This window comes from Chiroxiphia lanceolata, chromosome 18 (genome assembly GCF_009829145.1).
Source record: "Chiroxiphia lanceolata isolate bChiLan1 chromosome 18, bChiLan1.pri, whole genome shotgun sequence".
Lineage (NCBI taxonomy): Eukaryota > Metazoa > Chordata > Aves > Passeriformes > Pipridae > Chiroxiphia > Chiroxiphia lanceolata.
Genome location: NC_045654.1, coordinates 9,310,399 through 9,336,856, shown reverse-complemented (window position 1 = coordinate 9,336,856; position 26,458 = coordinate 9,310,399). Strand labels below are relative to the sequence as shown.

Here is a 26,458-nt window from a genome sequence, read left to right as displayed (position 1 = left end):
CTCTTGTCATGGATGTACAGTGGATTGTGGGTGCGTTTGTTCCACCGGCTCTTTCTCACTTGAAGCAAATGGGATTATTTCTGTAGGCTCAGCACACGCTCCCCACTCTGCTGCCTCAGCACAGGGCTCAGCACTTTTGGGGATTTGCTCCTGAAACTTTTGAACATCAGTGGTTTCAGGATGCAACTCACAGTGTTGGCTTCAACCTATAAAACCTCCGGCTGCTTTTACCTCAGGGCTCTTTTTAGGAAAAGAGCAGCTCTGCACAGGAGCATTTCAGCATTCCAGCTACTCAGCATCCACCTCCTCCCAGTGCCCCATTAGCTGCACTCCACAGACACGATGGATTTTGGGGGAAGACTCAGTGTCTCCAGGCTTAATGCAGGAACAGCAGAACATGAGGGTGCTAAAAACCACCCCCACTCCTCAGGGCACAGAGGGTTTGGCTCCACAGGGGAGAAACAGCTCAGGGACTGCAGCTGGAATATCTGAGAGGGAACTGAACACCAGTTCCCTGTTGGATCGAAGTCGATCCATATGAGAAACCCAGAAAGCCACAAAGCTTCACAACCCAGCTGGCTCTGTGATACCCTCCCTCTGCAGGCAGGAGCTTGGTTGTGTCAGCACTGGAAGATTTCTTTTTTTGCCGTTTTTTCTCCTCATTGTTGCTGGTTCTTATTCAGTTTCAAGTGGTGTTCAGGATTTTAACCATATCTGGTTACTCTTTTGTCCTCAGAACCAGACAATGTGGTGCCTATTGCAAGCATCCAATCCACATCAGGGGAACAAATAATCAGAGAGTGAGAAATTTCCTGATTCCAAAAGAAAAAACAATCTGCTGTGAGCAAGGCTGCTTGGGATATTCTGAAACAGCTCTATTCAACACATTCTACTTTTGGGGCTCTGAGCCCAGGAACAATATTCTAAAACAGCTCTTGGCCTTGGCCCTGGAAAACACTTCCCAATCTCTCATTCAACAATGTTCACATCCTTGATCCTGTTATCTGTAACACACAGAAGGGCTTTAACTACAATAAGCAGCCTTCAGGTACTGGGGAATGGAGCTGTGAGATCTGACTGCCCAGAGGATGAGGAACATGCTTGAGGAAAGTTTAATTATTTGACTAAAGGAATTATTTGCTGCCTTAATATCTATTTGCTGTTACAGTACTCACAAGAGTTTTACTGGAAATGCACTTAGAATCCTGTGCCAGGCTCATATCAGAAATCCATAATGTGTATTAATATTGCAGATGCATTTATAAAAAGAGAAGCAAACAAATAAAGATCAAATTGAAAACACCTTCATGCTCATGAAACATCATAGAGTTAAGAAGGAAGCTTAGCATCTCTTTCTTCTGCAGCAGATAACTGGCTTTTGTGTAGAGTTTCTGCAAGTTCTGTTGCCTATATTGTAATGTAAAAACCCTACCTGGAAATCAAAGGACTCAAGAGAATAAAAATTCCAGAGCTGCCAGGTTCAAGCTGGCATTCTCAATTCCCTCTTCTCCTCCCTCCCCCAAGCAGGGCACAGAATTCAACCCATACAAATTCTTACTGATTAAATTCTAAGGTATTTCTTATGTTTTAAAGCTCAGTTTAAAACCGCCCCAGGTGAGCCTGGTTTTAAGCACAGATTAGTTGGCCTGCATAGATTAACTAAAACACGCTTGACGAGTTTCTACCCAGAACTGCTCTGAAAGTAGATCAAAGTTCCACAGATGTGGCTCAGGATCTGCTCCCCCAGTACCCACGAGCCTGCTTTATGTTCTATCCACTGAAGCCCCAGTTCTGAACGAGAAGCCAATTTCCAAGCTCCGAAATGCAGGCTCAGGTTCTAAAGCAGAGTCATGGGCAGCCGGAGTGGCCGAGCTGTGACGTGCCAACCAGTCAGCAGGAGCCAGACAGCTGATGGGGCTGGGCAGGAGCCACAAGCAAGCCCTGTGTTGTAGGGAGCTTTTCAGGAATCCTCCTACATGGATTTGCAAAAGACTAAACTGCTGCTGTCTTCCCTGGTGAATGAAATCCTGCAGAGGAGCTGCCGAACAAAATCTCCTTTCAGTTTATGCAAACGTTGGCACAACAATCTTTACACTCACTCACTCAGTCCCAGCACAGCGAAGGGTTTATGGCTCTGAATGTTATAAAAATTGCTTTGTCTGTTACTTACAGAAACGTTGTTCTGGTCAAGTTCATCTGAGGCTAAAAGGAGTCCAGCATTTTCAGAGGGAGGTGATGTGTGAGGAGAAAGCAGCCTGCTCTAAATCCAAGAGCCTAAATCCTCCCTTTGGGATGTACATCAGCACAAGTGGACTCATTTCTAGTGACAAATGGTACAATGTCCTTGTCAAACAGGGTAGAAATTCTTACGGATATTTATGAAAACAAGCGACTCCTTCTCCAATTACTCCTTCTGTCCACATACCCAACAAGAACTCCCTATCAGTGCTCATGCTCATAAAATAAGCTGCCAGACAGTCACATACAGGTTTTTTCTTTGACCACTGAGTATATGCTCTGACCCTGCAATGAAGGAACTAAAATTAACCCACAAACCCCCCTAAATTTATTAAAGCTGCGTGTCTGGTTTAAATTCATACCCAAAACTATCCTATATATAATCTATTCCCTATACTGCCCTCCTTTCCATGAACATAATAATAAGCAGTTCTGACTCTAAGCCTCTGGGGCAGCAGAGTGGTGAGTGTGCACTGAGCCTGAGAAATCATCTCAAATGCTTCAAGTGAGAAAGAACCAGTGTTCATTTTTTTCTAGGCCTCCTACAGCTTGCCCCAAAATGACTTCTTCCTTCCATCTGTTTAGACACATGCAAAAGTCAAACCCTGTCATGACCTTGAGGATCCTCTAAAAGAATCCTATAAAAAATTCAAGGACCTGCAGCTAAGGCAGGCAGGAATTGTCTCTATTTTATAAACAACATCCCCCTCGTGCTCTGCTAATGGAGTGCAAGTCAAGCATAAGGGATAGGATGTTCCCAATCAGTATTCCTGAGCACCTCAACCTATGGGAGAATAATCTATACTATATCCATGTGGCTGCTATTTGGAATAAAGTGAGGGCTCTGGGGGAGAAGGCTGAGGTTCAGACGAGCAATCATCTGTCCAGACTCAGCCACAGCACGATGCAGCTTCATCAGCAGGGAACTGGTGTCCTGGAGGAGACAGAAAGGGAAACAAAGTTACCAATATGGAATATTTCAAAGGGTTATAACACGCCAAGAATCAGCATTTTAATCTTGAAATGTTTCAGTTCAAAGCACTGCAATGTAACAGGCCCTGTCTAGCTGCTGGTGTTTCTAATAAACACAGAGCTCTTTGCTAGTGCCAGTTTTGTAGCAGATTTTCACATGCATTTATACAGAGCACACACAAGAGCAGTACTTCAGGGGTAAAGGGCAGAACAAAGACAGACATGAGAAAGCAGGAAAATCAGGCAGAACAGGAAAGCAACAGTGTCCAACAGCTTCTGATAACTGTGTCCACATGTACTCAGATACTCAGTGGAATTACCTATTAGCCAGGATCCATTCTCCTAAAGCTTTTCATTCCAAAAGCTTATATATGTATTTTCAAAACTCATTTATACTTATGCTGTCCAAGACATATTGAGGCAACAAGGAGTTATTTTGAAAAAGTATTTTGCCACCTTTGCCTCAAGCCTGCTGTCTCATCATTTGAGTCCCTGGTTCTTCCACGCCGGGAGACATTTGCAGTCATAATTCCCCTTAAAATCAATCAAGGACATTCTGCAATAAGATACTGACTGTGTCCACGGCAGCACTGCAGCATCTGTTTGTTGGCTTAGTCACTGCCAGGTCACTGATGTGCAGAGGGGAGTCTTCACCAGAGAATTCCACAGATCTCTGAGAAGTGTTGCTCTCCTGGGCGGTTGCCAAACGGGGAGAATCCAAGTGGTAGAAACTCACACCCGTGTTTTCTTCACTGTTAAAAAAGAAATTAAGACATTGGAAGAAACAGTATCACCATCCCTTTTGAACTTTCAAGGGAAAATCGTGGGACAACATAAATAACCGTGGGCCCTGAGCCAAGAAAACCATGGAGCATCAGGGATTACCCTGTTCCTCCCAGTGTTCCCGTGTTTAACAGCTTCCTTAGATCACTTTCATCCCCTGAGGACGTTGGTTTGACATTCAAACAGTTCCAATCAGCTACATGACCATGTGCTTGAGTGTGTATTTAACCTTGAACACAAAAGGCAGTGCTTGTTCCTCCCAATACTCTCTACTCCTCTCATACCCAAGTCCCTTTTTGGTTTTAATCAACCATTAGGCAGATGAATATTTGTAGGTGTACCTTTCAAGGGAATTTCACAGTCTTTTACAGTCCTCATCTCTCCTCAGAGATCACAGGAAAGCTTTCCCAGAGAGGCTTTACTTTATTTGTTTTTAAATACAGGAGCAAACCATAATCATCATACTTCTGAAGACAACAGAAGCACAGTCTGGATCAGTAAATAATTTAAAAGGATGTGCATTTTAGAGAAAATACTATCTTTGAATTGATAACATTTAATTAAATATTCTTTAGATATTTTGGTGTAACAATGCATTCTATGCCTGTCAAGACTCTTACAAATAGGTGTATTTTTAAATGCACTTCAATCTGGGAAAAAGCCCTCATGAGAGTGGCCAGCTCACAAGTGTCTGCTGTGTCCCATTTCACTCCAGTAAAACACTGGGATACAACAGGCTCTCTTTTAAGAGAGAAAAGCTCATGTTTCTGTGCTTCTGACAAGGAAAGGTTCTGTGCAGACGTGAGGGAACAAGTTGCAGCAGCCTGGAACGGGGATGGGAGGAGATGTGATGGGTACAGGTGGTTTTGGAGAACACACAGGTTGAGGGATGGGGGAAACAGTTTTGATTTGGAGGCAGAGAGATGGCTCAGGAATAGGTGGCTTAGTCCAGACTGAACAACTAACTACCTGCTGATGCTCCACCTTTAAAACGAGAATTGAGATAAAAATCCAAAGGCAGCAAATGTTGGTCCAACATAAATGAAGTCACCAAGTCAGAGCACACAGAAACCACTCCTGCACTCTGGGATTTCACAATCCCCCTTGCTGTTGGAGAAGGTATTTGATTTAAATAGCCTTCTTGTTGGCTGTTCCAGAATTCAGGAACTCATGTCAAAAATATTTGCTGGGCTGACAGGGAGGTGCCAGCACCCTTCCCTAACACAAACTACATCATCAGCACTATGAAACCAGCAGTGGAAAACTGGAGGATCCAGATTCAAGTCCCAGGAGGAATGTTGTGTTTGGTCTCTGCCATTAATCCCTCCTCAGAAGCAATACTCCTGCCTTCCTCCCATTTAGAGGGCGAGGATTTATTCCCTGGCAAATCCGAGTCAGCAGAGGTTGGAGAGCAGACAGTCTGGGATTTGCACTGAGTCAATCCATCTCCAATCAGCAGGGCCCCAGGACCAAGTGTGGGCATCAAGAAAACCGGATGGCTCAGCAGCAAATCCCAAATGGGCAGCACAGCCCCCCCACACTGAAGGATCTCTGCTCTATATGCACTGCCTGGGTTGAGACTGTTCCTTTTCCCCTAAAATTCACTTAAGGACAAGATAAATAGGACAAGACAAAAAGTGAAAGCAGTTTTCATTATCCAGCCTCAGAAGGGATTTGGAGGGATGGCAGTGTGTCATTGGTGCTGCTGGGGGGATAAGAAAGGTCAGGGTAGATGTAAGGGGAGTCTTTTGAATGATTTAGAGACAGTGGAAACCAGAGAGAGCCCACACCACACATGAGGCTCAGCTAAGCCCTGGGGGAATGTGCCAGGACAGCATTCTTTTTCAGTGGCTGCCCATTCACCTTGTTTCTGAACAGGTCTGTCTCACTGCAGCAGCGATTTCTATGATATTTCTGTTTTAAAAGCCACGTGGACTGAAAGCATCCATACATCAGATCTCCCTGTTCCATAACATTAATCTGGTTGGATGTAGGGCAGACTTGCTGGCAAACATTCACAGCAGGTTTAAACAGCTGTTCATTTACTGTACTTGTCAAACTACCAGCTGGAAAGATTCTCCTCGGGCTAAAAGGCAGCTACGAAATCTCTGTAAAACTTCAGAAATCCTTCTGAAATAGAGCTGGTAAATCAGTTTTTTGAAAGGAGATAAAGGAACCAAGACAACAAATCCACAGCAAGCCCCAGCTCTGGATGCCTTTGCTTGTGCAAGCATAAAGCCACTCCTGTAAATGTGAAGCAGCATTTTTATCTTGGATACTTTCCCACACCACTGAGACACCTGAGTCTTTTTCCGACATTTCTGAGCATTAGAAACCTCCTTCTGCTAATCCCCCATGTGTCCTTTTCCTCCCCCAGCAGAAACAGAGGGATAGAGTCCCACGAACTGGAGAGTGGACAGATTGCTGTCCTTTCAATCTTGCCATCTCGTTTCTTGCCCTGAGTGAGGCAGCAGCCTGTGCTCAGAGCCTGTCCTAGATTCGTGCCCAGCCATGGTGTGATTTCTCAACAGAAATAACACAGTCACCAAAGCATCACACAAAACCTGGATCTGTTCCTTGCCTCACAGAAACACCACTGCACAGCTCTGGGCAGAACATATTTTACCCACCAGAGTTACAAGCAACATCATAAGACTTTTAAAATCTGTGTTTTTCTCAATTAGTTTATATGGCAAGTTCTGTGGTGTTGCAGCTTCTCCTGCCCACGCAGCTCTTGAGGATAAGAGATGAGAAAAAAATAAATGCATAAAAATAGAATCATGATACTTTAAGAGCTATTTTTATTTTAAATTCGCCGCTTTTCAAGTTGGTAGACTAATTTAAAAAAAACAGTTACTTTATAAACATCACTTGAGATACTATTGAGAGCTTATACACCCAAGCTTCTACATAACTACAGCTTATACCAATCTCTTCAATGTAAAAAGCTCATAACCTTTATGAGCTGGCACATTTCATCTATTGAGTAGAATCCAAACAGCTGCAATCTTTTCCACTGCATACGCTTCCATCTCTTTCTATGGGTTTGAAAATCTCCAACCACTCCTGATCTGACACTGGCTTCCACCGGGCACTTCCACTCGTGCTGGAGTTACCAATGCAGGAGTCAGATTCAGACTTGCGAATCCCAGAAGACTCTCTCCTTTTTTGGCCAAACTGAATTCCAGGTCTCTCTTCCCAGGTTTTATTTTTCTTACCAGCTTTGTCGGACGTGGTGCCGTTCTGGATCAAAGTACTTTGCAAATCTACACGAGTTCGGATGTTACGCCAGTGCTCATATGGAGGTATAGATGTCTCAAAGGTTTGCTGGTCTCTGCTTTCCACTCCCTTGTCACCAATTTCCCTGTTTCTCAATGGTCTTGTATTGTTTGCCTCACGAAATATTTCACTGTCTAGCTCATCAAAGCTTGATGCAACATCCTGCTTTTCTCCTTCTTCCGTGAGGACAGCCAAGCCTTTCACAACTTTCTGACACGGCTTTAAGAAGGCTGAGGTAGTTTCCTCCAAGTCTGATGCATTCAGTAACTGTCTATTATCTACTCCACACATCTCAAGGGTGGTTTTTACCCTACTTTCTGGAAATGGTGCAGTTCCCCACTCCTTGTACATCCTGTGGCTGCCCTCAGTCCTACCCATGTGTGTCTTGCTGTGGCTTTCAGAGGCAGAGAATGTCACCCCTGTGCTACAACGGCACGATAAAAACAAGTCAGAAACACTGCAGGTAAAGAGCACCCACCACTGCACTCCCAAAGCTCTACACTAACACAGGCTGCTGCCACAGCTCTGTGGAAGCTCAAATGCCAACAGGCAGCTGTATCCTGCCAAAACCTGACAGAACTCTGCCCAGATTTGGCTGTTACTTTCCAAAATCAGCCTGAGAGTTTCCTCATGTTTTAGACAGTGTGGTGATTCTATCTGAACCTCCAGGGCGTGCACCAATTCCCTAATTTAAAGTTTACTTCCTGAAATAAACTTTGCTTTTTAAACAAAAGCAGGAGCAAGCCAGATTAACACCCCTACCACCAGACTATTTCATTTTCTAAAAAATCATGAGCTGTCTGGCCTGACACAACACTTCAGTCTGTGACTGATGTTTATGGTGTCTCCTGACCAAATAAAAAACAAGGTATTTGAGAACTTCACTGGATGTCTGTGGTCGAGTCCAGTAAAGCCACCCTGACCCAGCACACACCTCTGGGAGGATGTGAGTTGTGTTTGAACAGTGAAGTCTCTCTCTGAGAACAAACTATTAAAAAAAAAAAAAAAAGATTACTTTACCTCCTGCTTGCCATCTTTTCATGCTTTTGCCTTGAGGCCTTAGGGCTCTCTGAGTCGCCATGAAGGAACTGTAAGTCACTCTGCTGTTTTACATAGACCTGGTAAAGACAGGGATGGGCATTAGTGAAAGTCTGGGCTGCAGGAACATTGCTTGTCTTCCAAAAAACACCCTGAAGTCTTTTTATAAACTAATACCCATAGTCAAACTATTGTCAAAGACTTCCAAATCTAAGAGGACATCTTTGCGTGTATTAGGAAAATAACATTTTGCAGCAATAAACAGGATTTCTATTAAGGAATTCAGTGCTCTTCTAAGATGGAACCACAAATACAATATTAATCACCGTTACTTGATATTTAGTACATGTTGTTATTATGTTGTCCAATGTTACAGAATTGCAGGTGATCATGAGATTCGGCTTTCACTGCAGGGGATATTTTTGTGAAGCTAATGCAGAAGATAACACACCTACCAATTATTTGCAACTAAAAAAAAATGGAACATGCCTTGAGAACCTCAAGTGAGAGCAGGCGAACACACAGGGTTTAAGTCTCTCTTGCTCTGTCAGCAGACCATGTCCCTCAGGCTGCTGAGTTCACCTTGGGCAGGTGTGTACACCCCAGTCCTGCTGCCCTTCACGTGACTTCCCCAGCCTGGCACCACGGGCTGTGCAGTTTAACACCAAAAAATTAACATTGTACAGCGACCCCAGCACGGCAGAAACAGAAAATTTGATAGTTTTCCTCAGTTAATAATTAATAATAGCCAGATCTAAGTTTTTTGCACTGTTCCAAGCAGGTCTGATGTTCCTGAAAATGCTTTTGTAACCTCAGAGCAGGAACACGATCAGGGCTGTACCTGTCTCAAACTGGATAACTCCTTTTCAATCCGCGCTTGTTTAGACTTGGCAAACTGATAAAGTTCATCCTTCCTCTCGGCTTTCTCCACTGTTTCAAAACATAAGCCATTGTTCAATTACTCACAGTGAGTAGACACAAAAGCAAGTGCTTTTGCTAATGCTGTGTAGCAGTAGAAGGTGGTACTGAACCAAACCAAAAGCATTTTCTTAAGATCAACGGGATCTGTTTCCTCTCCCGATTAAAAAGAGCACAAATCCCATAAGACAACTAAACAATCAAGTATTTTCCTTCAACTTTTCCTCAGCACCTGGATTTATTTTACTAGCAGCAATAATGTGCTTCACTGACTGACTTATTTAACTTTTTCAGAAAGGAATGAGGGAAAGAGGGAAAAGAAGAGACATGAAAGACTCAAAAGTTTTCAGGAGAGACCACTCTGAGCCATTTATTCCTCCACGTGTAATCATTTTGGTGAACTTTGTGCTTTCACAAGATTCTATAAACTGTCCCTGTAGAACTGTCCCTGCAGAAGCCCCAGATATTGCTTTGACACAAGAATGGCACACAAGGGATATTCTTTTATTAAACTGCAAGGAAGGTAGATAAGAAGCTGCCTCCTTCACAGATATTAGTGAATTGCTCTCTAGGAGCCCCTGAGCTATTGAAAGCTAAGGCATGAAAAGCCAACTGCCCACCCTTACCTGCCAGTGCCAGCTCACTCTTCAAGCAGCCATTTTCATGTTTCAGGTGAAGGATTTCTTCGTGCTGCTTGCTGTTCTCCTCCATCTTTTCAGAGAGGACATCTACAAAACAAAATGTGGTATTTCCCAGAATGAAAAGGAACCCTGCTGGTCTACACTAAATTAAGAACCTAGAATAAACATTTACCTTTCAGCTTATTTGTTTGAAGCATTAGCTCTTTCAGTGTCAGTCTGAGCTCTTTCTGTTCTCTGTTGAGACAGAAATCCTCTGACTTGACTGCACGCAGTGCACTTTCCAGCTTTTTTAATTTGCACGTAAACTCATTAATGTGATCAGTAGTTTCAATTAAAGCATTGTCCTGAAACAGGAAACAGAATGTATTCTTAATTTTTATATTATGGATGGATTTTGACAAACTAACAGTGCATCCTACTGCAGTAGTTACAGTGACTTCACAGATTTTCTTTTGAGCTCTTGAGGAACAAAAACCAGAATCAAAGCCTGGAAATGGGCTTGTTTGTGAAAATAAACCAGCTTGTTGTTTGTTGACCACTCTTCCCTTCTCAAATAAGCCTAAGATTTAAACATGAGAGAGACCAAGAGTGACAGAACCCCCGTGGTAGAGTCACCAACAACTGCACTGCAGAGTGACCACATTCAGTGCCCATGAGAGGACAGATGTTACCTTCAGCCTAAGCATAGTGAGGAGCTCCTGTTCTCTTGCTTGCAGTTGGCCTGTTTTAACTGACAGCTCCAAAACTGAGCAGTGGAGATCCTGATTTTTCTCCTAGAGAACAGAAATAAGTGTCAGCTATTGCTTCAGTGATTCAAAGTCAGTATTTTTTCCAGCAAATGCGTCCATGACGTTATTTAAACACTGTGAGTGGTAATGTGGGATCCTGAGCAAACTGGAGGAAAGAGGGCTGGAGTAAAAATTGTTCCCCACTTTGTTTGTGATCAAGGGTCTTAACATCCTGCACTTCTTAGTTCAACTAGATAGATAAAATGCTTGATAAAACACTGCTTGACTTCGTTGCATACAGAGGGAAAATTAGCCCAATTCATACAATCATTAAAAAATTCTAGAACCCAATCATACAATCATTGACAAATCACTTAAAAAATTCTAGAACCCTTGAAGACCAAAGATTTTCAGATCCTTAAACCAGTTTCAGAATGTTACAGTTCATCACAGTAATCAAGCTCTACATAAAACCTTCTGGAACTCCCTATCCAAGCACCCAGTACTGCTCTGGGGACAGCACTGCCTTCTGCAATCCCATGCAAAAACGTCTGACGTTTTTGGAGGCAAGCTGGTTCTGAGCAGGGCTCCCCAAAACTAAGCAGACAAACAGCAAACTCCAAACTGTAGCTTAGAAAAGTTTTTCCCCTCACCCTCTTTTTTCACCCAACAAATAAGACCTTTACTTTGATCTCACATTACTGTACTAAAAGACAAATGCAACTCAGGAGCCCTAATATGAATTATTTATTCACCAGTGAAATTCTCAAATGCCACTGGCATCCTGTACATGCACAGATTGCAAAATCAGAGCATTACTCAACCCCTACCTCCAGAGCCTGGCAGTGAACAGATGAATCTGTTACTTTTTGAGTCAGCTCTTTAAACTTCTGCTGTGTATTTTCAAGTGTTGCCTGACTGTCATTCTGCTGAGATTCTACGAACTTTAACCTTTTGGTCAGTGATTTTATAATTGCATTTTTGTTGTTCAGCTCACCTGAAAAGAAAGGAGACAAGGTTGTCTGTGAGAAAACAGCTCAGAGACCGTCATGCAATTTTTTAAATCTCAGAAAGATTTTCCTTTTAAAATCTCAGAAATAATTGTTTTAAAATCATGCGATTCAGAAATGAACAACTGCTCAGAGCTGCCAGGTGTTTCACTGGGTGGTTTGTGGGTGATGTCAGAGCTGTGCAGCATAACCTCAGGGCACAGGGCTCTGCACCACACCAGCAAGTTGCAAATTGTTCTCTCTCCCCCACATTTCTTTAATCAGATTATTTTTTAAAGAATTCACAGAAGCAATTTACACATTCAAACGAGAAAGAGCCTTCTGATTATCACACCCCCTCCCAGATCAGATCACTTCAGTACCATGGTGGAAGTCTAGGTCTCAGAAAGAGACAATACAACTTAAAGGCCGAAGGGTAGGAAATGGTTCTTTACACGACGCAAAGCTGTTACTGAGGGGCCAAAGCACCTGAATATACTTAAAAGACCAAATCTTATCCTTCATATTCACAACACTTACTGGTCAACAAGCTGCATCGTTCCGCTAAAGTCAGTATTTTGTGGCGATCACCTTCCCAGGCCTGGATGTGTCTCTGATGCACAGCAACCATGTCATTGAGCTCCCTGTCACGCTCTTTCAGTTCTGCAATTAAAAGCTGGAGTTCTTGTCTCTGTTTCTTAATGATGCTGTTCTCATGATCTGGGCTAAGTGCCTATAAAAGGTGAGATATGGAATGCATTTCAACACAAACAAGCGACAAGTTCCCTGATAATAAACTCGAGCGTTTTATTTTAAGTTGAGATACGTTTATATTATAAATAGAAACCATTCCAAAAAGTTCCTCACGGTCGTGGCCCTTGGCTTGAAACCCTCCACAGTACAAAGTGGTACCACCTGTGGTCCATGACTCAAGCCGTCGGCAGCACAATGAGTAATCTCCTGCCAAAAATAGAGCGGATTGTTAACGGCACTTTCATGTTTTACCTGGGACGAAGAAGAGCGCAGCAGTGATGAACTCATGGGGGACCGGGGGCCAGAGCGCTGCCAGGCATTCGCGGACACCGGGACCTGTTCGGGGCTGCCACGTCCACCATGGAGGCTCCTGAGCCCAGCACCCCTGAGGCTGCTCCGAACCCTGAGAGAGGACAAGCGCCGTTGAGCGCGGACCGAGGCGGGGGCGGCCCCGCGGCCTCGCCCAGGCCTGAGAGGGGCCCTGAGGTACCGCCGCGCCGGGCGGGCCGGCCTCCCTCCCCGGGGCGGCCTACGGGGCCCCCGCGCTGTCCCGCACGGCTGGGCCGGTCCCTCCCGACCCCGGGGAGTTCCCGTGCCCTCAGCCCCGCTCTCTCCGCCCGCTGCCCCCCGTTACCCCTCGCCGCCCCGGACCCACCGCCGCCGCCCGCCGTTGGTGGAAGCTCCGCCCCGCGGAGCGGCGGGGCCGCAGGTTCGAGACCCGGGACTGAGGGTTCGAGTCCCGGGGCTGAAGGTTCGAGACCCGCGGCCGCCGGTTCGAATCCCGGGGCCGCGGGTTCGAGTCCCGGGGCCTGCCCCTGGGGCTGGGGCTGCTGGAAAAACGCGGTAATTAATAACGTTGTTGATAGGGCAAGGCTAAGAGTAAGAGCCTAGTGGGATGGTACAGGCTGGAGATGACTACCCCGCACATCTTGGGTCAAGACAATTAGATAAAATGCAGAATACTGCTTGACTTTGTTGCATGCAGAGGAAAAATTAGCCCAATCATACAATCATTGACAAATCTCTTAAAAAATTCTAGAACCCTTGAAGACCAAAGATTTTCAGATCCTTAAACCAGTTTCAGAATGTTACAGTTCATCACAGTAATCAAGCTCTACATAAAACCTTCTGGAACTCCCTATCCAAGCACCCAGTGCTGCTCTGGGGACAGCACTGCCTTCTGCAATCCCAGTGCCTGACGTTTTTGGAGGCAAGCTGGTTCTGAGCAGGGCTCCCCAAAACTAAGCAGACAAACAACAAACTCCAAATTTTAGCTTAGAAAAGAATTCTAAAAGTTGAATGGGATAACTACAGATAGTTCTCTGGAGGTACACCATTCCCTACTAAACCAAAGGTTTATAAACAAAGATCACTGAAAAAACAAACTTTATGGGTGGAGAACAGGGCGTGTGATACTTCAGCCCCTCCCTTTTCAACTCGAAGTGACAGGAGCACATCACTTCCAGGACTGTGACACCAGAGAGCATTTATTGTTATTAAATGGAGCAGTGAAATAAAAAGCACCAAATTGATGCTCGAGGCTGTTTGTGGGAGTACAGAGAGCAGAGTGTGCAGCTGGACCCTCCTCACCTGCTAACAGAGCCCCTGGAATATGCTCACTATTAATTTGTGTTCATTACTACTATTTTTGAACCAGCAGCACACTAAAAGCATAAAGCCACAACAGTTGCCTCCCCTAGAAGCCCAGCAGGGTTAGGAGATGGTTTGGAATTATGAAAACAGGATGAACTTTCAAGTCATATACACATATTCCTCAGTGTTTCCATTTACTAGAATAAATAATTCACTTGGCAGTGACCAACAGTGGAACTGCCTGACCACTTCAGGACTCACTGTCCTTCACTGTTAACAAACCTTAAGATTTGTTCCATTCTGATTTCTAAAATTCTCTGCAGGTAGGCCCGAGGTACAAGTGTCTGTATATCAGTCACATGCCTTATGCAGTTAAGCTCAGCAGAAAGTACAGCAGATGAAAAACAAACTTTTAATGACTTAAGCTCTTCTTTTCCTGTAAGATAGTTTGAGGAAAGTATATGTAAAAAATACCAGATACTGTACTCAGTGAGGAACAGTAATTTTATTTAAATCTACTTCATGCGTAAGCATGGTAGAACCCCGATTTAACTTTGGCAAATATCACAACAAAAAGAAAAAAATAAACAAGCAGCCTATACAGAACAGTGAAAATGCCAAGGGTGTGGGTTCTCCACAGTTTCACTGCAGAGCAAATGGATTTAGAAGCCTCACTTTGGCTATATCATTTATAACCATTTAATTAAATAAAGGTAGTCTTTCACTTCTTGACTTCTCCAAGGTCTTCGATGCTGTCGTCATCCACCTAGGTGAAAAAAAGCAAAACACAGCAAAGTAAATGTATTTTCTTCTTACATGTCTCATTTGATATTCACCTCTGTAAACGTAATGAAGTGTGGGAGAAGTAAACAGCACCATCCCAGATTCCCTGCTGTAAATTCTGTGTGAGTGACATGTGCTCATAGGACACAGCTGAGCCTAACAGAGCTCAGAATAAAGACAGGCCTATGGAGTTATTTCAGAAAGAATTCCACTTGGGAAATACCAGGACAAGGGAGAGTCAGAGAAAGCATTTGCAATTACAGCTCTCAACCATCAATTTTGGTCCAGTCCCAAATTAGCTTCTTTTCTGAAGCACAAGTGTGTAGGGTTTGGGTTTGTTTGTTTGTTTTAATTTTGCAATATTTTAAGAGGTGTTGAAAAATAGGATGGCAATGTAAGAATAGTCAGACATTCACTGTTAAGAAATGGTCACAAAGAAGCCACAGACATTTGACAGCTGGACTCATTCTGACATGCCTCCCTCACTGCAGGGTGGGAATGCAACAACTGCTCTTCTATTTTTGTGCAACGGTCTGTGCTGCTGAAGATGAAACCTCTTCTGAAATCGTCAGAAAGTCACAGGTTATTGTGGAAAAGTAGAGTCCTGACAGAAGGAAAGGTTTATTACCTCAGGCCACTTCTCCTGGATTACATCAATAATGTCATCTGTAAAATCCCCCTGAATGATGATTTCATCCTCTCCTGTTACTGAGGCACCGCAGGAAAATTTCTGAGCGAAGAACCTTTGTGCTTCCTTAAGATCGATTTCTGTTGAGGGGAAAATGGACAATTTAAGCACAGTCACTGACATTATTTTCTCAAGTTCAAAGCCAAAATCTTGCTTTAACTGTTGAAAAAGTGGTAGTTAACAGCTGAAGCTTTGCTATGGTTTCCATTGAAAGCAAAGTCTGTTGTTGACACCCAAAACATCTGACTCTACAGATCCAGCAAATTCTTCAAGGTAAAAATTGCTGCATGTTCCCTACATGTTCTGTTCATGGGGGCCTGTGCTGCACACCCTCACCAGAAAAGCACATGCAGAAATGTTTAAAAAACACCTCCACCTCTGAACAACTCCTATGGTTATTGAACAAGTTTTTCCACAGTGGTGTTCTTTCCAGAAACATGTCCCAACACTTTTTGAGACTGGCTTCCAGCACGAGGGTACCCAGTTTAGACCACGGTATTACTGATCCCTCAAGAAATCGGATGATACTCTCATAGAGGAAATATGGGACATGGCTTGTTAATCCAAAAAAGGTTAAAACTTACCTTTTTAACAGAGTTTGTGATCAATGTGTGAAGTAAGATGTTGTTACAAATACCAAGTTTGCAGCTGAACCAAAGCTATGCAGGACAGCATTAAGCTGGCAATCATCTGACTGTCTTATTAGAAAGGCAGTTCAAGCTTTACTTAAACAGTCTCAAGAACAGGTGAATTTAATTGCCAATAACATATTTACAGGTTTGATGGAAATAAGACGTTTTTTTTAAATAAACATCTTCATAATTAAAGACAATAGACTAGTCTGAAGCCTAACAAGTGAAGTCCTGTTTCAAAAAACCCACAGCCCTACTTGTTTGAAAAAACATGGAATTAAAGACTTAAATAATTTATCCCTGAGAGAAGTCAGTGTATCTCTGGAACTGCTAAAAGCACCTTGGGACCTTCACCTCACACAGATAAAAGCAGGTCACTCAGTGGAATACAATCAGAAGAAATACCATGAGGTTAAAGGCAGGTTAAAGTCAACTCACCAAACGTTGCCAGGCCACACACTCTTGTGACGTATTTTTTCTTTGCTCTGGGAATTTTAGCTATCGTGACTTTCTGTGGTACAGTCTTCTTTTTCTGTTTTATCTGACCTCTTCCACCTTTAAAAGAGAGCATAAAGTTACATGATTAGTTAAATGATGATATACTTCATCAAAGAAAAAAGCATATAAGGTCAGATTTAATCCCTATAAACAAAGAAACTGTTATCTCCCCAACTGCATTGGTAGCAAAAATGTATTTTGCGTATTGTCTCAGGTTTATTATTATTTAAGAAAGACCTTGTGTCCCCAAAGCTCAATATTAAGAGAAATAATAATATATACATGTCAAATGTGTATTCTGGTATGGGCTGCACAGCAGAACCCCACTACAATCAGCAAAAAAGGGCTTTTCCCCACGCTTTACTAATCACTGTGCTTGGTCTACATTTAACTGCTCTTTCAGGAATTGTTCTTTGGTTTGTAGTCTGAGGAACAAACTGTTATTTCAATGTTTTTTCATGAGTTTAACATCCCCAGGGTCTGTGTCCGAGGCAAAGCAACCTCCTCACGTTCATTTACCGCGGCCACGAGCCGGGTTACACAGCAGATTAAATTCTGGGTATCCCAGCACGACCCCAGAACGAACCAGACACTGATATATGAACCAGCAGCAAACACCACACCTCTGAAAAGAGGCAAAACTGCACATGATTGAACATCATCTTTCCTCCTGTCTGTTTCTAGGCCAACCTGTGGGAACACTTCACATATCAGGCATTTATTAGTCTGAGCAAAGCACGGAAAAGTTACATTCTGCTAATTAGGATTCCTTGAGGCAGATTAAGATCTCGGCTGACTTCGTGTACAGTCATCAAATTACTCCAGGGTAACCGAAGTTTGATGTTCCTGAGCCTTCCCAGGATGAAAACCTAAGGAATTTAGAACAAGCAAACTAACCCCTCTGACTATTTCTTTTTTCTAACACACAGCACTTTCAATTCTACATTATTAAAAACTGATATCTGATAATTTTAAAGACAGTAAATTTCTGTCTTAAAGTTGCTTCAGCAAATTCCTGCAGTGCCTTTGTAAGTATAGGTTTGGTATTCCTCATCCTCTCTCTTTGCATTCAATCTTAATCCATCATACTTAACACCAGACTGTAAGTCTTCATGAAATTTTAGATATTACGAGAAAATCCGTAAATATTTTAAACACTCTTATTTCAGAACCAAAACCCAGACTGAAAACTAACTGTACCACCACACACAATTAATTAATGCTGAAAGAAAATGTCCTGAAATCTCTGGGAAAAGCATCCAAGCTACAGAACATAAATTACTGTTGTCACTAGACACTGCCTACTGGTAAGGCAAACAAAACCGGTTACCAAGACACAAAAATAAAACCTCTGCAGTGATGTGTGGCTTAAAATGTGAATCTAACTTGGTATTAACCATAATTTCTGAAGCACTAGACACAACTGGCACTGCACAGGCAAATATCTATTAATAACAATCCCAGCACTCTGATTTATGGTGGAAAGTATGTTAATTAATTAAACAGCAAAAACTGCAATGATAGAAGATAAAAGTGTGTTTAAGTAGTTTCATATAATTTTTTTACGTTCCAAAGCTGAGTTTTGAAAATGTTTTTCATTAGTATTGCTGAAAAGAGACGTAGCTCTTAGTGGAGACACAGGTAGTAGATTTAAAAGCATAAAACCAAATCCTGTTACGTGAATACAGAGAGGGGGAAGGAACAAAGGCAAAAGCAGAGTCATGAGGCAGTCATGGAGGAAAGCAGTCTTTGTTCTACTCTGCAAACAACCTATAAACTGCTGCTAAACAGGGCAGGAACAGGTATTCCGGGAGGAATGCCAGCTGATCTTAGTTGGGAAGAACTGCTCCCTGAATAAGTGTGATAGCCGTGACTGGAACAATGAGACACAGGATGCAGGTCCCCTTTCCCTGGCTATCCCTATCCCTGCTCTCCAACGTTTCCATCAGCACAGATCACCACACCAACTGCTGCCATCAGGAGAAAGATATTCACTGTTTTCTGTGCACTCACAGCACAGCTCACAACCAAAATCCAAGGAATTTGTGCCCTGGTCCAGACCAGTAGGTGAGAAAGGGATGCCCCAAACTGCTTATAAATCAGTACCACAATCAACTATTTAGACCTTGCCTCTCTTTTGCTTCTTCTTCTCTTCTTCTTCTCCTCCCACATTTCCTTGGCCTTCTCCAACCCCAGCTTCTTGTTTAGGTGAATTTTCTTAAATGCATCCGAAAGGAGTGAGGGGAAAAAGAACAAAATTAGTGGTCAGACACTCACAGCCTTCCAGAAACAGGATGGTACAATGATATTTTGCTGAATCAGTAAACTCTGCTGAAATGCAGCAGCCCCTTGACTGATGCATGTTACATCTTCATTACAGTACTTATGCAAATTAAATAAATGCTAATGTTAATACTGAAATTCCAAATGCTACTGAATGAGTTCCCCATCATTAATGACTTTTCCTCCAGCCATTCACAGCAGACTGGACAGAGGCAAAATCCAATGAACTAACTTTGATGGGAAACAAGCACGTGGGTGACTGGTTACAGCTGAAACCTTAAGAAAGCTCAAATATTATTGTTGAAACTATACCTCGATTATTTAGTGTTTTCTGACATTATCAAACATATTTCACAGCACCCAAAAGCATGATAGACTCCTAAGAAAAGTATTAACTTCCACATGATACAGCAGGAAAAGGGAAGAGATGAGCTCAAAGATTTCTGAATATGTCTGAGGGCACATATCAGTTGGAAAACAAATAAGATTCTTACCTACTGTAAGTTTTGCAAACTCATCTGGAAAATTCTTTTCTAACCATTGTCTGCATTTAGTCACATCAGGCATGTATTCACAGTACTAGAGAAAAATCACATGAATGTTGTTAGTGGAGGAAAGACAAAAAAATACATCACAAATACACCGAAATATATTTGCTATTCAGCTCAGCCATTTCTCCTTAAGATGACTGAATACAAATATTAGCACATAAGAAACCTCATGTTATCCTAATGATGACAGTGGCTGGAGCACAATTAAGACAAGACAGAGAATATCAGGAAGAATCATCATAGTCAGGAATCACAGGACAGAAGGAAAAAATTCAGACAAAAAAATAATAAACTCACCTCTGTTGGCAACGAACAGACTGTAGAAAGAAGAGGAAAAAAAACCCCACATTACAAAAAGAAGTTCTCCACTTACAGCCTTAGTGTTAAATTCCAAAGCAAAGAATCAGAGAATATTCTGAGTTGGAAGGACCCACAAGGATCATCAAGTCCAACTCTTAGCCCTGTTTACATCAGAACTTCTGGTTATAATCCCATACTGGCTCAAAACCATTACTGTATTGGTGCCATTCCACATTTTAATTCCTCTCTTGTTAGACCTGTGCTCACATGTTCTGCATTAGGATAAAACCACCACAGCAAGAGTCAGTGAGGGAAGGAGATGCCTAAAGCTTTGGGATAAGTTACAGAAAGAAACACTAGTTCTACCTGAGGCAAAAGATACACCCAATAAAATACCACATGGTTTGGTCACCTTTCCTTTTTCCAAGAGCTGCCAAAGTCCCAAAGAGGGACTTGGCCCCACAACCACCCAAACCAACGTGCAGATTTTCACACACAACAGGGACTATTTCCTAATCCCCTGCAACTGTATTCAAGCCCAAAGCAAAGTGACAAACCTACCTAAAAAACATACCTAAATTATTTACTTACCTTTAAATCTTACCCACATAACTACAATGTAATGTAAAGAATAATTCTACACACAGTTCAATTAGTCCCATGTATTCCATTTTTCATTGTCATACTAAAGCTCAGAGGCCTTTTCTGTGCTTTACTGGCTTTCTGCAGGAAGAGCTCGGAGCTCCCACTCCTTTCACACCCAGAGAGCTGCCAATCCTGTCTCTCAGGGGGGAAGATCCCTACATTTCACTAAAAAGGCTTGGGATAAAATACACAACAAAGATGTTTCAGAGAGACAATCAGAAAGGTCAAGCTGACCAGGGTCCAGCTTCTCAATAAAATCTGAGCAAAAGAGACTCTCTCTTTCTCTCTGCCCTCACAAACAGCACACTGTAGGGATCATGGACAGTCGCCCTTCCAGCACTTGCCTCCGCAGTAGAGGACCCGGAGGGGGTAGTCGGCGTCTGACCTGGCACCGCTCCTCCCGTCCCCTCTGCAGTCAGGGACCACGGGCTCGGCGACATCCGTGGCCATGTCACACGCCTGGGGGTCACAGAACAGAAGAATCAGGACCCAACTTCTGGGTTTGAGTTAGTCCCATCCCTCCCAACTCAACAAGAATCCCAGAGACTGACGAATCCCAGAGAAAACAGGTACAAGCGTAAGAAGCGTAAGAGAGATCAGGGAGGAAAAAACAGGAGTCAAATAATAATGAAAATATATGGGGGAAATGGCTACAAAAGATACCAAGCAGTATGGAATTCCAGCACATTACTGCCACAAAATGCAGTGTAAATGAAGGAAGACCTTTAGGAAACCCACATGGAATTACGGAACACTGAGTTAAGCACAATGTGAATAATCATGTCTATCAGTGACATATGAACAGCAGGGGCACTGGGGACTAGGGGAGGGACCTCTCACATACTAGAAAAGAAAAGGGGTCATTTAAATCCGTGCCTGAAGAATTACAATCCGAGGACACTGGCAAAAAGCCTCAAACACTACAAAACAAGCAAACCAAACTCAGCCCACTAATGGACTTAATGCTGGTTTGCACACACAGGTTCTCAGGCCAGGGGCTTAGAAAACAGGAGTGAGGAAGGAAGGAGTTTGGAATACACAAGAAATCCCCCAGGGCCATGGGAGCAAACAGGACGTGAGAGGGAGACTTGGAGCCAGGACAAGCTGTGCTGGGCAGTGAAGAATGTTGAGGGAAAATGTCAGGGCTCCAGAGGGGGTGAGGTTTGGGGTAGGGGGACAAGGAGAGACAGGAGATGGTCACAGCGAGAGGAAGGATCTTGGGGCACCCATGGAGACCCCAAATGGGGGAAGGAGAGTGCTGAGTGGTTATGGGGCAAAAGCGAGGGTAGGTCGGGAGGAAGGGTGATGGAAAACCAGACACGGTGGGGATCATGGACATGGTGGGATGGGGGAGCAGAGCTGCGGGAATGGGGGGATAGAGCTGAGAGCACAGAGAGGATAGGGGGGATAGAACTGAGGGGATGGGGGGGCGGAGCTGAGGGGACGGGGGATAGAGCCGAGGGGATGGGGGGGGGGGGCACAGCCGAGGAAATGGGGCTCCGGGTACCTGAGGAGGGTCGGGCTCGCAGCGCGGGGCGGTGGCGGGGCTGAGGGAGAGGCGGGAGCCAGGTACCCGAGCGGGGAGGATGCTGCGGTACCAGCACCGGGGGGGTCCCTGCGAGGAGCCCTCCGGAGGAGACGGAGCTGGGCAGGAGGCGCTGGGCGGGGGTTGAGCGGGGCGGGGGGCCCCGGGGGCGGCGGTGGCGGTACCGGAGGCCCCTCGGGCCGCGGCGGGTCCCGGTCCCTCACCCCGCGCGCACGTGCGCCCGCCCCAGCGCCGCCGTCTCGCGAGAGAGGCGGGTTCGGTGTGGCCCCGCCAGGCCGCCGTACCGGAGGGGGGGCCCGCCCGAGACACGTGCTCCGCCGAGCTACGGGGCGCCGCAGCGGCCATTCCCCGCCGCTGCCGCTCGTGCTGCTGTCGCCATGCCGCGGTACGCGCAGCTGGTGATGGGCCCGGCGGGCAGCGGGAAGGTGAGCGGGGAGCGGCGGGGGGACGGCGGGCGGGGGGAGGCCCCGGGCAGCCCCTGACGGGCGTGTGTGCCTTGCAGAGCACGTACTGCTCCACCATGGTGCAGCACTGCGAGGCGCTGGGCCGCGCCGTGCAGGTGGTGAACCTGGACCCGGCGGCCGAGCTGTTCAGCTACCCCGTGATGGCAGGTGAGCGCCGGGGGGCCCGTTACAAACATCAAAATAGCGTCTGGTTCCTGTGTCAGTGAATAATGCCCGGTCTTGTGCCCGATAGTGCTCAGCACCTCTGTCAGAGATTGAGGTAGTCTTGTAATAATGCTGATTCCCCACATGGGTGACTGATGGGTCTTGTGCCAAGTAGTTCTTAATCCCTGTATTTACCTGGGCCAATGATTAACATCTACCTGTAAATGTCATAGTTTTGAGAACAAAGTGTGTCTAAACAAAGATGATAGGAAAAGTACATCTTGACCTAACCTCATAGTTGGGATACCTTGAAGAAGAGATTCATTAGCGGATCCGGGACCATGAAAGGAAAATTTGGGAAATGGGATGTTCCCCAAACGGCCACCAGGGACCCTCAAAAGACTCCCACTCATATGCAGCTCGGTCTGTGAAAGTATTTAGCATATATGTGTGTATTCAGGAAAGGTAATGAATATGTACTAGCTCATGAATAGAGATCCCCATGCACCCAGTGCTGCAGTGAAGGAATGTTGGCTCTCTGACCTCCCAGACTGTTTGGAGGGTTTATTCCCAGTGTTTGGTGTTGTCACAGACATCCGTGAGCTGATAGAGGTGGACGATGTGATGGAGGATGAATCCCTGAGGTTTGGCCCCAATGGAGGTTTGGTGTTCTGCATGGAGTACTTTGCCAACAACTTTAACTGGCTGGAGGAGAGCCTGGGGCACGTGGAGGATGATTATATATTGTTTGACTGCCCAGGTAAACGCATGTCAATGTTTTGGTATCGTTTCGTATTTTATATCACGGTATAAAATTTGCAGTGCTTTGGTTTAGTTGGTTGTGATAATTCATGGTTTTTTGCATTATTAACAATTGTCAGAGTCACTTCCAGATGTTTCAGGAGTTACCTTGGTCCTGGGCTGCTCTGGGTGGCTGCACTGGTGTTTGGTAACAACACGTGGTGTGGGGACACTGTGGCAACTGCAAATAACACTTAGTTGGAGGTCAGGGGAGGGAAAATACCCCTTTTATTTCTTTTCACTTCACCGGTTAGAGCTGCCTAAAAGAGGATGCTTTTCTTACCAGTTTTTATTTATATTAAGTGTAATTCCATGTTTATATATAACTGCAAAATATTCCTGTTTGCTTCCCATTCCTACCCATTGATATCCTGAGTGTGCCCCAGGTCAGATCGAGCTCTACACGCACCTGCCAGTGATGAAACAGCTGGTGGAGCAGCTCCAGCAGTGGGAATTCCGTGTCTGTGGAGTCTTCCTTGTGGATTCTCAGTTTATGGTGGAATCTTTTAAGGTACCCATTTGAAAGCTGTTGGAAAAGCTCATATTGAGAAAGAACAAGAAGTCTGGGCCGTTCAGGGAGCTGGGTTTGCCTGGAGGAGAAAATGCTAAGCCCAGGGAGATTTGTCTTCATCTGCCTCAGATGTGAGTTGCAGCAAAGGGTGTCCCAGTTGGATGTAAAGAAAACCAGCACTGGGAGAGTGGTCAGACTGGAGCAGGCACAGAGGTTGTGCAGTGAACATTCATGGAGTCAAAACTTGACTGGGCAGCCTGGTCTGACTTAGAAGCTGCTCTGTTTGAGCACTTGGAGGATCCGGATAACCTCCAGAAGCCGCTTCCAATTTAAATTCTTGGAATCTCATGTGATTCCATGAGAGCTTTCTCAGAGCTGGAGAGTGAGCAGGCCACTTTCCCCATTTATCAGGAACAATCCCGAGAAGGGTTTGGGTTTTCTTAATGCCCTTTCCAGTGGCAGATCCAGATCTGAGGCTCCAGAGATAGGTGGGATACTTCACACCTCCCTTTTCCAACAGGAAACTCCTCATATCCCAGCTCCTCATGGCTTTGTGTCCGTGTTCCATATATTCATTACTACATTTGGTCTGGGGTTGAGTGTCCTGCGTGCTGGGTTTGTGTTTTTCTGTGCTTTAATACATCATTTTTCATTCTCTTTTCAGTTTATCTCTGGAATTCTGGCAGCACTCAGTGCAATGATATCTTTAGAGATTCCACAGATTAACATCATGACCAAAATGGATTTGCTGAGCAAGAAAGCCAAGAAGGAAATAGAAAAGTAAGTTCCAAAAAATTATTTACTCTGTAGTGTGATATATTGAGGCAAAGTTCGCTCAAAATTCAGTCTAATGTTTCTCACAATTTAAACATCCTCTTTTGGAATGGGACAAGATGGATTTGGTTTATATTAAACATAGTCTTTAAACAGCTGAATAGGATGCTTACAGAGTCAAAAGAACAGCTCCATGTTTGTACTGATCTCTGGATTTTTCTGTAAATAATCATCTTGCGTCTCTTGTGTCATTCTAAATGACAGACTTTCAGTGTTAATGATGACTTTGTTTCTCCCAGGTACTTAGATCCAGACATGTATTCTATGATTGAAGATTCTACAAATATATTAAAAAGCAAAAGGTTTAAGAAGTTGACTAAATCTATATGTGGATTGGTAGGTATATTGCTTTTGAACTGGTATCCTTAAATTCAGTATCACTTTTTGCCTCTTTTAACTCAGCTCTTTATTTTTTCAGATTAGCATAAGATTCTTGATGCTGTTGATACTATACTCTTGATATTTGGATTGTAGCCAATATATTTTCTGTGAATCCTTTGGGAAATGACTTTTTCTATCGTGTAGAACTCTCTGAGTGGGCAATTGCCACTGTTTTGCAGTGTGGCTTTAAGTGGTATTTTAACAGTGCAGACAAGTGTGGTTTAAGGAGGTGGCTTAGAGTGCTGTGACTGAGAGTTAACTTACTGCATTTTCTTTTGACTCCTCCCTCCAGATTGATGACTATGGGATGGTTCGGTTTCTGCCTTTCGATCGCTCTGACGAGGAAAGTATCAACATCGTTCTGCAGCACATAGACTTCACCATCCAGTATGGAGAGGATCTGGAATTTAAAGAGCCAAAGGTAAGGTGCTTCTGGTGAGGAGATGAAAAAAATTAAAAAGGATCCACAATATAAATATGTTCTTTGCCTTGCTGATAAATTATTTCCTCAGTACGGTTCAAAGCAGGCCATCTTTAGTCTGTTGGTGACAGTGCCTGTATCATCTTCATTTACAGTTTAAAAAGTGGAATTCTTTAATAGCATCTTGCATGTGCAGGTTGATCAAAGGGTTGTGTTTAAAAGTAATGCTTTTGGTTTTCAAAATCAACAGAATTTTAACCTTCAAATGTCAGAAAGGACCACAGAGATCAGTAAGATTTTTTCCTGCCTTACTGTTCAAACTGCCATGATAATTCCTGTGTTCAACCCACGTGTTGTATATGAGATAGAGATTAGAAATAAATTCTGTTGTGTAAAATACATCATAGAATACTGTGTTAAAATCTGTTCCAAGCCCTCTCTAGTTTTATTATTCAGCTCATAAAACCTAAGGAACAAGTTTAGTGCTTTTATTCCCTTTTTAAATTCATCTTTTTACTCTTCTGTACTGCAGAATACTTGGATCTCGATTTTGACCTATATATAAAGTTTGTATTTTTCTGTTTTCTCTTTGGCAGGAATATGAAGAAGATAAATCTGCTCTTGTGGATGAATACTTCCAGGATCATGTGGATGAGTAAAAAAAAATATGTTCAAACTGGGAGGAAAATACTTTGTGGGAAAAAATTAAAAAAAAAAAATCCTGACCCCTACACAAACACACTTAATGTTTTATCTGTAATATAACTAATATTTATAGTAAAGAGTGAGTTATATGACCTCAAAACTATTTTAATAAACAGTTTTTTATTCTTGTGTGTGTATGGGTTATAAAATATATAGGCCAGTGTTAGCACATATAAAAGTTCCTCTCATATAGATATATTTCAGCATAGGAATGCTTGAAACAAATTAATGACTTGCCAGATAGGCAAAGCTGAGTCTAAATATGTTGTAACAAATATTTATCTCCAGCACTGAGTAGTTAGTTTCATTACTAGATGAGAGAAAGAATTGTTCTAAAGG

General features: G+C 43.7%; 3 protein-coding genes across 5 annotated transcripts; 1 reads left to right on the top strand and 2 right to left on the bottom strand.

The window, feature by feature from the left end:
- Positions 1-638: 638 nt before the first annotated feature.
- CCDC62 (coiled-coil domain containing 62) lies at positions 639-14,246 on the bottom strand. Of its 3 annotated transcripts, XM_032705383.1 has the most exons (11): positions 14,215-14,246; positions 12,592-12,742; positions 12,127-12,319; positions 11,428-11,594; positions 10,541-10,642; positions 10,042-10,213; positions 9,855-9,956; positions 9,152-9,240; positions 8,293-8,390; positions 3,785-3,962; positions 639-3,172 (listed from the first exon to the last, which is right to left on the bottom strand). In XM_032705383.1, exons 1-11 carry the CDS (start codon positions 14,229-14,231, stop codon positions 3,038-3,040), a joined length of 1,404 nt encoding a protein of 467 aa, XP_032561274.1. In that variant the 5' UTR covers positions 14,232-14,246; the 3' UTR covers positions 639-3,037. The 3 variants fall into 3 exon arrangements, with proteins under 3 accessions (XP_032561274.1, XP_032561272.1, XP_032561273.1); XM_032705381.1 differs by lacking the exons at positions 639-3,172; positions 3,785-3,962 and adding an exon at positions 6,777-7,696; XM_032705382.1 differs by lacking the exons at positions 639-3,172; positions 3,785-3,962; positions 14,215-14,246 and adding exons at positions 6,777-7,698; positions 12,995-13,086 and having other exon boundaries at positions 8,292-8,390.
- Positions 14,247-14,418: 172 nt separating this feature from the next.
- On the bottom strand, positions 14,419-22,075 carry DENR (density regulated re-initiation and release factor). The gene is made up of 8 exons (XM_032705385.1): positions 21,820-22,075; positions 20,657-20,771; positions 19,665-19,684; positions 19,311-19,395; positions 18,664-18,750; positions 16,474-16,590; positions 15,344-15,483; positions 14,419-14,698 (listed from the first exon to the last, which is right to left on the bottom strand). Exons 2-8 carry the CDS (start codon positions 20,760-20,762, stop codon positions 14,654-14,656), a joined length of 600 nt encoding a protein of 199 aa, XP_032561276.1. The 5' UTR covers positions 20,763-20,771; positions 21,820-22,075; the 3' UTR covers positions 14,419-14,653.
- Positions 22,076-22,166: 91 nt separating this feature from the next.
- GPN3 (GPN-loop GTPase 3) lies at positions 22,167-26,250 on the top strand. Its single transcript, XM_032705384.1, has 8 exons — positions 22,167-22,283; positions 22,361-22,469; positions 23,059-23,226; positions 23,654-23,778; positions 24,443-24,558; positions 24,852-24,948; positions 25,286-25,414; positions 26,011-26,250. Exons 1-8 carry the CDS (start codon positions 22,236-22,238, stop codon positions 26,071-26,073), a joined length of 855 nt encoding a protein of 284 aa, XP_032561275.1. The 5' UTR covers positions 22,167-22,235; the 3' UTR covers positions 26,074-26,250.
- The last annotated feature ends 208 nt before the right edge of the window (positions 26,251-26,458 follow it).

Coding starts and splice junctions, on each gene's coding strand:
- DENR (XM_032705385.1), bottom strand. CDS start 20,762: ATGGCCACGGATGTCGCCGAGCCCGTGGTCCCTGACTGCAGAGGGGAC. Junction 19,396..19,664: donor TCTGTTCGTTGCCAACAGAG/GTGAGTTTATTA, acceptor ATTTTTCTCTAG/TACTGTGAATACATGCCTGA. Junction 15,484..16,473: donor GTGTGGCCTGGCAACGTTTG/GTGAGTTGACTT, acceptor TCCCCTCAACAG/AAATCGATCTTAAGGAAGCA.
- CCDC62 (XM_032705381.1), bottom strand. Junction 12,320..12,591: donor TGCGCTCTTCTTCGTCCCAG/GTAAAACATGAA, acceptor CACCTTTTATAG/GCACTTAGCCCAGATCATGA. Junction 7,697..8,292: donor GAAAAGATGGCAAGCAGGAG/GTAAAGTAATCT, acceptor GTGCCGTTGTAG/CACAGGGGTGACATTCTCTG.
- GPN3 (XM_032705384.1), top strand. CDS start 22,236: ATGCCGCGGTACGCGCAGCTGGTGATGGGCCCGGCGGGCAGCGGGAAG. Junction 22,284..22,360: donor GCCCGGCGGGCAGCGGGAAG/GTGAGCGGGGAG, acceptor TGTGCCTTGCAG/AGCACGTACTGCTCCACCAT. Junction 23,779..24,442: donor TTATGGTGGAATCTTTTAAG/GTACCCATTTGA, acceptor TTCTCTTTTCAG/TTTATCTCTGGAATTCTGGC.